Source organism: Hordeum vulgare, chromosome 4H (genome assembly GCF_904849725.1).
Source record: "Hordeum vulgare subsp. vulgare chromosome 4H, MorexV3_pseudomolecules_assembly, whole genome shotgun sequence".
NCBI classification, from domain to species: Eukaryota; Viridiplantae; Streptophyta; class Magnoliopsida; order Poales; family Poaceae; genus Hordeum; species Hordeum vulgare.
Window position 1 is genome coordinate 3,695,061 of NC_058521.1, and position 13,096 is coordinate 3,708,156.

At 45.6% G+C, this 13,096-nt stretch overlaps 1 protein-coding gene across 1 annotated transcript; it reads left to right on the forward strand.

The window, feature by feature from the left end:
- The first annotated feature begins 248 nt into the window (after positions 1 to 248).
- On the forward strand, positions 249 to 12,138 carry LOC123448336 (receptor-like protein EIX1). Its single transcript, XM_045125174.1, is given in 3 exon segments — positions 249 to 1,740; positions 1,743 to 3,051; positions 11,997 to 12,138. Coding segments are annotated over 3 exon segments (2,943 nt in total).
- Positions 12,139 to 13,096: the final 958 nt, after the last annotated feature.

Consider the following 13,096-nt stretch of genomic DNA (forward strand, 5'->3'; position numbering starts at 1 on the left):
GTATAACCGCCTCCGTATAATTTTTGGAGGATCTCCTCGGCACCACCAGTTATCTGAATTCAAATTCACTGCAGATTGCAACCAGTACTGAGAGACTTGAGATAAGGACGTGCAGGGAGACCAGACTAGCAGAGAAGACAAGTTTTGATCTGCAATACAATGGGGGGTCATACGGTTCTTCAGATGAGTACCTAGCTTTTGTATTCCCCAACTAGCTCAGTTTAGCTTCACAAGTTTGGTCCACAGCCATGAGATCTCATACAATGCTTGGATTGCTCATAACGCTGGCCCTTTGGTGCCTTGTGATCACCAACAACACCCGGGGCACAGCTGCTGCATGCATCGCTGTTGAGAGGGATGCGCTGGCTACATTCAACGCCAGCATCACTGATCCTGGTGGGAGGTTACACTCATGGCAAGGGGAAAACTGCTGCAGCTGGGGTGGTGTGAGCTGCAGCAAGAAGACCGGCCATTTCGTCAAGCTGGACCTTGGTGCTTACTCCCTCAAAGGCGAGATCAGTCCATCTTTGGCCACTTTGAACAGATTGGTGCACCTCAACCTGAGCCATAGTGACTTCGATGGGGTGCCCATCCCGGAATTCGTAGGTTCCTTCAAGATGTTGAGATATCTTGATCCGTCGCATGCCGGTTTTGGCGGAACAGCTCCTGCTCAACTTGGTAATTTGTCGAGACTCGTCTATCTTGATGTGGGTTCGTTCGGAGGTCCTGGGATCACTGCAGATAACTTCCATTGGGTTTCCAAGCTGACTTCCCTGAGGTATCTGGACCTCAGTTGGTCCTATCTTGCTGCTTCTGTGGATTGGCTGCAGGCAGTGAACATGCTACCGTCACTCCAAGTGCTTCACCTCAACGATGCTAGTCTTCCTGCCAGTGACCTCACTTCTCTTTCTCAAGTCAACTTCACTTCCCTTAAGCTGCTTAATCTGAAGAGTAACGATCTGAATTCCTCCATGCCGAATTGGATTGACAAGCTATCTGGCCTCTCAGAGTTGGACATGACTAGCTGTGGGCTTTCAGGGATGATTCCTGATGATCTTGGCAAACTGACCTCACTTAAGTTCATATTACTAGGGGACAACAAGTTGACTGGAGCGATACCAACATCAGCTAATAGATTATGCAACTTGGCTCAAATCAGTTTGTCCGGGAACATCTTGTCAGAAGATATTGCGGAAGCAGGCAAGAGCCTGTTTCCCTGTATGAAGTGGTTGCAGGTCCTTGAACTTTCGGGTAACAAGTTAACTGGAAACCTATCTGGTTGGCTTGAGGGCATGTCAGGATTAAGAATCCTTGATCTCAGCGCGAACTCACTGTCTGGAGTTGTGCCATATGGTATTGGTAACCTATCAAGCTTGACATACCTGGATATTTCCTTTAATAGATTTGAAGGCAAACTATCGGAACTCCACTTTGCCAATTTGTCAAGATTGGATACTTTAGATTTAACATCAAATTCATTCGAGATTGTCATCAAACAAAGCTGGCTGCCACCTTTTCAGCTCAGAAATCTCGGACTGCAAGATTGCCTTGTAGGGCCAGAGTTTCCAACTTGGCTGCAATCACAAACTAGAATTGAGGCTATTAATCTGGGCAGTGCAGGCATCAATGATTCATTACCTGACTGGATCTGGAACTTCTCCTCGTCCATCACTAGCTTAAATGTCTCTACAAACAACATAACTGGTAGGTTGCCTGCAAGCTTGGAGTAATTGAAAATGCTGAAACCCTGGCTATGAGGAGTAATAAGCTTGAGGGGAACATTCCAGATTTGCCTATTAGCATCCGAGTGTTGGACCTATCCTGCAACAACTTAGCAGGATCACTGCCACATAGCTTTCAAGACAAAGAACTTCATTACCTATCGTTGTCAAGCAATTTCATTAGTGGAGTAATCCCAGCAGATTTTTGCAACATGACATCAATGGAACTGATTGACCTATCTGATAACAACCTTTCAGGAGAGCTTCCCAACTGTTGGCAAAATAAATCGGAACTGTATGCCATAGACTTTCCAAGCAATGACTTTTGGGGAGAAATACCATCTACCCTGGGTTCTCTAAATTCCCTCATGTCACTGCATCTTAGCAAGAATAGCTTATCCGGAGTATTGCCCACCTCATTGAAGTCATGCCAAATGTTGATGTTACTTGATTTTGCAGAGAATAATTTGTCAGGAAACATACCAAGATGGATAGGTGAGAGTCTAAAGTCTCTGATACTTGTGAGTTTAGGGTCCAACCAGTTTTCTGGTGAAATACCTGAAGAATTGTCCCAACTTCCTGCTCTGCAATATTTGGATCTTCATAACAACAAACTATCTGGCCCAGTACCACGTTTCCTGGGAAATTTAACAGCCTTACACTTGCGCAATCTTTACCAGATAACATCGTCTTCCGTTCAGTTCAAGGTTTATGGTCTCGGGGGTGCTTACTTTTCTGTGTACACAGATGCCTTGGAGGCAACGTGGAAAGGTCAAGTTATTGTTTTTGAGAGAACACTATTCCTGCTTACCGGAATTGATCTCTCCGCAAACCAGTTAACTGGTGAGATTCCAAGTGAAATAGTATCTCTATCTACATTACGGTTATTGAATCTGTCAAAGAACCACATTGGAGGAAGTATTCCTGGTGAACTGGGGAATTTGGTCGATTTAGAGTCACTCGATCTCTCATGGAATGAACTATCAGGTCTAGTTCCTCACAGCTTGGCGTCAGTACCATATTTGTCCTACCTGAATTTGTCCTACAATGATCTCTCAGGGCAGATACCGTACGGAAATAAATTGAGCACTTTTGATAATCTCAGCTACTTGGGAAACGAAAATCTTTGCGGGCCTCCACTTTCCAAAATCTGTGTACCCGAGAGTAACAGACACCAAAACCGTAAACTTCAACTCAGATTTGACACGCTGACATGTCTATTTACACTGCTCGGGTTTGCGTTCGGAATCTCCACTGTATTCACCACCTTCATATGCAGCGCGGTCGCAAGGAAGGCTTACTTTCGGTTCACCGACAGGGCACTGAGCAAGTGTTGGAATTATGCCCTAGAGGCAATAATAAATGTATAGTTATTATTGTAATTCCTGTATCAAGATAATAGTTTATTATCCATGCTATAATTGTATTGAATGAAGACTCATTTACATGTGTGGATACATAGACAAAACACCGTCCCTAGCATGCCTCTAGTTGGCTAGCCAGTTGATCGATGATAGTCAGTGTCTTCTGATTATGAACAAGGTGTTGTTGCTTGATAACTGGATCACGTCATTGGGAGAATCACGTGATGGACTAGACCCAAACTAATAGACGTAGCATGTTGATCGTGTCATTTTGTTGCTACTGTTTTCTGCGTGTCAAGTATTTATTCCTATAACCATGAGATCATATAACTCACTGACACCGGAGGAATGCTTTGTGTGTATCAAACGTCGCAACGTAACTGGGTGACTATAAAGATGCTCTACAGGTATCTCCGAAGGTGTTGGTTGAGTTAGTATGGATCAAGACTGGGATTTGTCACTCCGTGTGACGGAGAGGTATCTCGGGGCCCACTCGGTAATACAACGTCACACACAAGCCTTGCAAGCAATGTGACTTAGTGTAAGTTACGGGATCTTGTATTACGGAACGAGTAAAGAGACTTGCCAGTAAACGAGATTGAAATAGGTATACGGATACTGACGATCGAATCTCGGGCAAGTAACATACCGAAGGACAAAGGGAATGACATACGGGATTATACGAATCCTTGGCACTGAGGTTCAAACGATAAGATCTTCGTAGAATATGTAGGATCCAATATGGGCATCCAGGTCCCGCTATTGGATATTGACCGAGGAGTCTCTCGGGTCATGTCTACATAGTTCTCGAACCCGCAGGGTCTGCACACTTAAGGTTCGACGTTGTTTTATGCGTATTTGAGTTATATGGTTGGTTACCGAATGTTGTTCGGAGTCCCGGATGAGATCACGGACGTCACTAGGGTTTCCGGAATAGTCCGGAAACGAAGATTGATATATAGGATGACCTCATTTGATTACCGGAAGGTTTTCGGAGTTACCGGGAATGTACCGGGAATGACGAATGGGTTCCGGGAGTTCACCGGAGGGGGCAACCCACTCCGGGGAAGCCCATAGGCATTTGGGGGGGTCACACCAGCCCTTAGTGGGCTGGTGGGACAGCCCACCAATCCCCTATGCGCCAAGATAGAAAAATCAAAGGAAAAGAAAAAAAAGGGGAGAAGTGGGAAGGGGGAAGGACTCCCTCCCACCAAACCAAGTAGGACTCGGTTTGGGGGGGGGGGGGAGAGTCCTCCCCCCTGGCTCGGCCGACCCCTTGGGGATCCCTTGGACCCCAAGGCAAGGTCCCCCTCCCTCCTCCTATATATATGGGGCTTTTAGGGCAGATTTGAGACGACTTTCTCACGGCTGCCCGACCACATACTTCCATAGTTTTTCCTCTAGATCGTGTTTCTGCGGAGCTCGGGCGGAGCCCTGCTGAGACAAGATCATCACCAACCTCCGGAGCACCGTCACGCTGCCGGAGAACTCTTCTACCTCTCCGTCTCTCTTGCTGGATCAAGAAGGCCGAGATCATCGTCGAGCTGTACGTGTGCTGAACGCGGAGGTGCCATCCGTTCGGTACTAGATCGTGGGACTGATCGCGGGATTGTTCGCGGGGCGGATCGAGGGACGTGAGGATGTTCCACTACATCAACCGCGTTCTCTAACGCTTCTGCTGTGCGATCTACAAGGGTACGTAGATCACTCATCCCCTCTCGTAGATGGACATCACCATGATAGGTCTTCGTGCGCGTAGGAAATTTTTTGTTTCCCATGCGACGTTCCCCAACAGTGGCATCATGAGCTAGGTTCATGCGTAGATGTCTTCTCGAGTAGAACACAAAAGGTTTTGTGGGCGGTGATGTGCGTTTTGCTGCCCTCCTTAGTCTTTTCTTGATTCCGCGGTATTGTTGGATCGAAGCGGCTTGGACCGACATTACTCGTACGCTTACGAGAGACTGGTTTCATCGTTACGAGTAACCCCCTTTGCTCAAAGATGACTGGCAAGTGACGGTTTCTCCAACTTTAGTTGAATCGGATTTGACCGAGGAGGTCCTTGGATGAGGTTAAATAGCAACTCATACATCTCCGTTGTGGTGTTTGCGTAAGTAAGATGCGATCCTACTAGATACCCTTGGTCACCACGTAAAACATGCAACAACAAAATTAGAGGACGTCTAACTTGTTTTTGCAGGGTATGATTGTGATGTGATATGGCCAATGATGTGATGTGATATATTGGATGTATGAGATGATCATGTTGTAATAGAAATATCGACTTGCACGTCGATGGTACGGCAACCGGCAGGAGCCATAGGGTTGTCTTTATACTAACATATGTGCTTGCAGATGCGTTTACTATTTTGCTAGGATGTAGCTTTAGTAGTAATAGCATAAGTTGCACGACAACCCCGATGGCAACACGTTGATGGATGATCATGGTGTGGCGCCGGTGACAAGAAGATCGTGCCGGTGCTTTGGTGATGGAGATCAAGAAGCACGTGATGATGGCCATATCATGTCACTTATGAATTGCATGTGATGTTAATCCTTTTATGCACCTTATTTTGCTTAGAACGACGATAGCATTATAAGGTGATCTCTCACTAAAATTTCAAGACGAAATTGTGTTCTCCCCGACTGTGCACCGTTGCTACAGCTCGTCGTTTCGAGACACCACGTGATGATCGGGTGTGATAGACTCAACGTTCACATACAACGGGTGCAAAACGGTTGCGCACGCGGAACACTCGGGTTAAGCTTGACGAGCCTAGCATGTGCAGACATGGCCTCGGAACACATGAGACCGAAAGGTCGATCATGAATCATATAGCTGATATGATTAGCATGGGGATGCTTACCACTGAAACTACTCTCGACTCACGTGATGATCGGACTTGGGATAGTGTAAGTGGATCATGAACCACTCAAATGACTAGAGAGATGTACTTTTTGAGTGGGAGTTTAGCATATAATTTGATTAAGTTGAACTCTAATTATCTTGAACATAGTCTAAGTCCACTTTGAATGTATTTGTGTTGTAGATCATGGCTCACGCAAGTGTCATCCTGAATTTTAATACGTTCCTAGAGAAAGCTAAGTTGAAAGATGATGGAAGCAACTTTGTAGACTGGGCTCGTAATCTTAAGCTAATCTTACAAGCTGGAAAGAAGGATTATGTCCTTAATAGTGCGCTAGGAGATGAACCACCCGCTACGGCTGATCAGGATGTTAAGAACGCTTGGTTAGCACGTAAGGAGGACTACTCAATAGTTCAATGTGCAGTATTGTATGGCTTAGAACCGGGACTTCAACGTCGCTTTGAGCGTCATGGAGCATTTGAGATGTTCCAGGAGTTGAAGTTTATCTTTCAGAAGAACGCCCGGATCGAGAGGTATGAGACCTCCGATAAATTCTATGCTTGCAAGATGGAGGAAAACTCGTCTGTCAGTGAACACGTGCTCAAAATGTCTGGGTACTCAAACCGTCTAGCTGAACTGGGGATTGAACTCCCGCAAGAAGCTATCACTGACAGAATCCTTCAATCACTGCCGCCAAGCTATAAAGGCTTTGTGTTGAACTACAACATGCAAGGGATGAACAAGTCTCCCGGCGAGTTGTTTGCGATGCTGAAAGTCGCAGAGTCTAAACTCCGTAAAGAGCATCAAGTGTTGATGGTAAGCAAGACCACTAGTTTCAAGAGAAACGGCAAAGGCAAGAAGGGCAATTCGAAGAAGAGCGGCAAGCTCGTTGCCAATCCGCCGAAGAAACCCAAGGCTGGACCTAAGCCTGAAACAGAGTGCTTCTATTGCAAGGGTATGGGTCACTGGAAGCGCAATTGCCCCAAGTATCTGGCAAATAAGAAGGCGGGCAAAGAAAAATCAGGTATATTTGATATACATGTTATTGATGTGTACTTAACCGGCTCTCGTAGTAGTGCCTGGGTATTCGATACCGGTTCTGTTGCTCACATTTGCAACTCGAAGCAGGAACTGCGGAATAGACGAAGGCTGGCAAAAGACGAAGTGACGATGCGCGTAGGAAACGGTTCCAAGGTTGATGCAATCGCCGTCGGCACAGTGTCACTTCAACTACCATCGGGATTAGTGATGAACTTAAATCATTGTTATTTAGTGCCTGCGTTGAGCATGAACATTATATCTGGATCTTGTTTATTGCGAGACGGTTACTCTTTTAAGTCTGAGAATAATGGTTGTTCTATTTCTATGAGTAACATCTTTTATGGTCATGCACCGAATGTGAGAGGATTGTTCATATTGAATCTTGATAGAGATACGCATATACATAACATTGAGACCAAAAGAGTTAGAGTAAACAATGATAGCGCCATATTTTTGTGGCACTGCCGCTTGGGTCATATTGGTGTAAAGCGCATGAAGAAACTCCATGCTGATGGACTTTTGGAGTCACTTGACTTTGATTCACTTGACACGTGCGAACCATGCCTCATGGGCAAGATGACTAAGACTCCGTTCTCCGGAACAATGGAGCGTGCAAGTGACTTGTTGGAAATCATACATACCGATGTGTGTGGTCCAATGAGCGTGGAGGCACGCGGCGGATATCGTTATTTTCTCACCTTCACTGACGATCTAAGTAGATATGGTTATGTCTACTTGATGAAGCACAAGTCTGAAACATTTGAAAAGTTCAAGCAATTTCAGAGTGAAGTGGAAAATCATCGTAACAAGAAGATCAAGTTCCTACGGTCTGATCGTGGGGGTGAATATCTGAGTTTCGAGTTTGGTACTCACTTAAGACAATGTGGAATTGTTTCGCAGTTAACACCGCCTGGAACACCACAGCGTAATGGTGTGTCCGAACGTCGTAATCGTACTTTATTAGAAATGGTGCGATCTATGATGTCTCTTACTGATTTGCCGTTATCGTTTTGGGGTTATGCATTAGAAACAGCTGCATTCACTTTAAATAGGGCACCATCAAAATCCGTTGAGACGACACCATACGAACTTTGGTATGGCAAAAGGCCAAAGTTGTCGTTTCTTAAAGTTTGGGGATGTGATGCTTATGTCAAAAAGCTTCAGCCTGAAAAGCTGGAACCCAAAGCGGAAAAGTGCGTCTTCATAGGTTACCCAAAAGAGACAGTTGGGTACACCTTCTATCTCAAATCCGAGGGCAAAGTGTTTGTTGCTAAAAACGGAACTTTTCTCGAGAAGGAGTTTCTCTCGAGAGAATTGAGTGGGAGGAAGATAGAACTTGACGAGGTTGTCGAACCTCTCATCCCTCTGGATGGTGGCGCAGGGCAAGGGGAAACCTCTGTCATTGCGAAGCCGGTTGAGGAGGAAGTTAATGATGATGATCATGAAACTCCAGTTCAAGTTTCTGTTGAACCACGCAGGTCGACGAGATCACGCGCTGCTCCAGAGTGGTACGGTAATCCCGTCTTATCAATCATGTTGTTAGACAACAATGAACCTGCAAATTATGAAGAAGCAATGGTGGGCCCAGATTGCAACAAATGGCTAGAAGCCATGAAATCCGAGATAGGATCCATGTATGAGAACAAAGTGTGGACTTTGGAGATGCTGCCTGAGGGCCGCAAGGCTATTCAGAACAAATGGATCTTTAAGAAGAAGACGGACGCTGACGGTAATGTGACCGTTTATAAAGCTCGACTTGTGGCAAAGGGTTTTTCACAAGTTCCAGGAATTGACTACGATGAGACTTTCTCTCCCGTAGCGATGCTTAAGTCCGTCAGAATCATGTTAGCAATAGCTGCATTTTTCGATTATGAAATCTGGCAGATGGATGTCAAAACGGCGTTCCTTAACGGTTTCCTTAAGGAAGAGTTGTATATGATGCAACCCGAAGGTTTTGTCGATCCTAAAAATGCTGACAAGGTGTGCAAGCTCCAACGATCCATTTATGGACTGGTGCAAGCATCTCGGAGTTGGAACAAACGCTTTGATGAGGTGATCAAAGCATTTGGGTTTATACAAGTGGTTGGAGAATCTTGTATTTACAAGAAAGTGAGTGGGAGCTCTGTGGCGTTTCTAATATTATATGTGGATGACATATTACTGATTGGAAACAACGTAGAGCTTTTGGAGAGCATAAAAGGTTACTTAAATAAAAGTTTCTCTATGAAGGACCTAGGAGAAGCTGCTTACATTCTAGGCATTAAGATCTATAGGGATAGATCAAAACGCCTGATAGGACTTTCACAAAGCACATACCTTGATAAAGTTTTGAAGAGGTTCAAAATGGAACAGTCCAAGAAAGGGTTCTTGCCAGTGTTACAAGGTACGAGATTGAGTAAGACTCAATGCCCAGCAACTGATGAAGATAGAGAGCATATGCGCTCCGTCCCCTATGCTTCAGCCATAGGCTCTATCATGTATGCAATGCTGTGCACTAGACCGGATGTTAGCCTGGCCATAAGTATGGCAGGTAGGTTCCAGAGTAATCTAGGAGTGGATCACTGGACGGCGGTCAAGAATATCCTGAAGTACCTGAAAAGGACTAAGGAGATGTTTCTCGTGTATGGAGGTGACGAAGAGCTCGCCGTAAAAGGTTACGTCGATGCAAGCTTTGACACAGATCCGGACGACTCTAAGTCGCAAACCGGATACGTATTTATTCTTAATGGGGGTGCAGTAAGCTGGTGCAGTTCCAAGCAAAGCGTTGTAGCAGATTCTACATGTGAAGCGGAGTACATGGCTGCCTCGGAGGCGGCTAAGGAGGGTGTCTGGATGAAGCAGTTCATGACGGATCTTGGAGTGGTGCCAAGTGCACTGGATCCAATAACCTTGTTCTGTGACAACACTGGTGCCATTGCCTTAGCAAAGGAACCAAGGTTTCACAAGAAGACCAGACACATCAAACGACGCTTCAACCTCATCCGCGACTACGTCGAGGAAGAGGACGTAAATATATGCAAAGTGCACACGGATCTGAATGTAGCAGACCCGCTGACTAAGCCTCTTCCACGGCCAAAACATGATCGACACCAGAACTGTATGGGTGTTAGGTTTATTACAATGTGATTCACATGGTGATGTGAGGGCTAGATTATTGACTCTAGTGCAAGTGGGAGACTGTTGGAATTATGCCCTAGAGGCAATAATAAATGTATAGTTATTATTATAATTTCTGTATCAAGATAATAGTTTATTATCCATGCTATAATTGTATTGAATGAAGACTCATTTACATGTGTGGATACATAGACAAAACACCGTCCCTAGCATGCCTCTAGTTGGCTAGCCAGTTGATCGATGATAGTCAGTGTCTTCTGATTATGAACAAGGTGTTGTTGCTTGATAACTGGATCACGTCATTGGGAGAATCACGTGATGGACTAGACCCAAACTAATAGACGTAGCATGTTGATCGTGTCATTTTGTTGCTACTGTTTTCTGCGTGTCAAGTATTTATTCCTATAACCATGAGATCATATAACTCACTGACACCGGAGGAATGCTTTGTGTGTATCAAACGTCGCAACGTAACTGGGTGACTATAAAGATGCTCTACAGGTATCTCCGAAGGTGTTGGTTGAGTTAGTATGGATCAAGACTGGGATTTGTCACTCCGTGTGACGGAAAGGTATCTCGGGGCCCACTCGGTAATACAACGTCACACACAAGCCTTGCAAGCAATGTGACTTAGTGTAAGTTACGGGATCTTGTATTACGGAACGAGTAAAGAGACTTGCCGGTAAACGAGATTGAAATAGGTATACGGATACTGACGATCGAATCTCGGGCAAGTAACATACCGAAGGACAAAGGGAATGACATACGGGATTATACGAATCCTTGGCACTGAGGTTCAAACGATAAGATCTTCGTAGAATATGTAGGATCCAATATGGGCATCCAGGTCCCGCTATTGGATATTGACCGAGGAGTCTCTCGGGTCATGTCTACATAGTTCTCGAACCCGCAGGGTCTGCACACTTAAGGTTCGACGTTGTTTTATGCGTATTTGAGTTATATGGTTGGTTACCGAATGTTGTTCGGAGTCCCGGATGAGATCACGGACGTCACGAGGGTTTCCGGAATAGTCCGGAAACGAAGATTGATATATAGGATGACCTCATTTGATTACCGGAAGGTTTTCGGAGTTACCGGGAATGTACCGGGAATGACGAATGGGTTCCGGGAGTTCACCGGAGGGGGGCAACCCACTCCGGGGAAGCCCATAGGCATTTGGGGGGGGTCACACCAGCCCTTAGTGGGCTGGTGGGACAGCCCACCAATCCCCTATGCGCCAAGATAGAAAAATCAAAGGAAAAGAAAAAAAAAGGGAGAAGTGGGAAGGGGGAAGGACTCCCTCCCACCAAACCAAGTAGGACTCGGTTTGGGGGGGGGGGAGAGTCCTCCCCCCTGGCTCGGCCGACCCCTTGGGGATCCCTTGGACCCCAAGGCAAGGTCCCCCTCCCTCCTCCTATATATATGGGGCTTTTAGGGCAGATTTGAGACGACTTTCTCACGGCTGCCCGACCACATACCTCCATAGTTTTTCCTCTAGATCGTGTTTCTGCGGAGCTCGGGCGGAGCCCTGCTGAGACAAGATCATCACCAACCTCCGGAGCGCCGTCACGCTGCCGGAGAACTCTTCTACCTCTCCGTCTCTCTTGCTGGATCAAGAAGGCCGAGATCATCGTCGAGCTGTACGTGTGCTGAACGCGGAGGTGCCATCCGTTCGGTACTAGATCGTGGGACTGATTGCGGGATTGTTCGCGGGGCGGATCGAGGGACGTGAGGACGTTCCACTACATCAACCGCGTTCTCTAACGCTTCTGCTGTGCGATCTACAAGGGTACGTAGATCACTCATCCCCTCTCGTAGATGGACATCACCATGATAGGTCTTCGTGCGCGTAGGAAATTTTTTGTTTCCCATGCGACGTTCCCCAACAGCAAGCTGTGGTGCACTGCAGTGGAGATGAAGCTTAGCATCAACAGGATGATGCCAGCAGGAAGAGACCCCTCCATGGCGACACGGAGTCAGGACACCATCACTTGCTACGAGCTGGAACAACCTTCTGCCGCTAGTATGTAATAAGGTGCCTTGTAATATCATATGAATGGACCAGCCATATGTTATTTCCTTAGAATAACCAGGTGAACTCCCTTGCCCCGCTAGATATTATTGACGATCCACTTGGACCTCTTTATAGTTCCTACTAGAGATGAAGCACGTATAATTTTCCATGTGGGTTTGCCTTTGATTTGACAAACATGTAAGTTTCTAAAATGCATTTTCTCCACTATTTACCAGGATTCATGCGTTTTTCTTATTTCTGTCAAACATGTAAGTTTACAAAATTCCTATATTTTCTAAAAGAAGTCCTCTGTTTTGCACTTGTATGTCTATCATATTCTTGTGTCTGTCCTTTCCTATGCTTTCAGAATCCCGTGTACCAAAGAGGCCCTTTTGATTGGAAACGGAGCCGGGTTTCACATTACAATTTCAATCAACAAGCTTAATGATTTCTAATTAGTCTGAAGATCATCATCCACTGACGGTGTTGCCCGTCTCCAGTCATCTAGAGCTGCAGGAAGAGCAACTGACGGTATGTTTCCAAGCAAAAACACAAAATCTTCCTTCTTTTACATGCTGAATAACATTCAAGATATAAAAACAACAAGTAGAAGAAGATATAAACCCCCGTCCACAGCCGAGTGACTCCTAGCACAGGCCAAGAAAATGAGAAAGCAGCTAACCAATTCTGATAGAAAAATGACTGGTTGCAAGCACAAACAAACAAATCTGGTATCACAATAAACACTTTCTACATGGCTCAAAATTTTGATAAAATTCCCCACCCATCCAAACGGAGATTTTGCGTCACTGGCAAACACATGTCAGAAACAATACTCAGCCAACTCTCCATAGGGTTATGGTGTTAACAACCAATTCCACAGGTTATGATGCACACAAAGACAGCCGCGGGCAACAGAAAACATAAAGGGGTAGCACAACTGACATAATATAGTTCATATAGAGTTCTAATAAT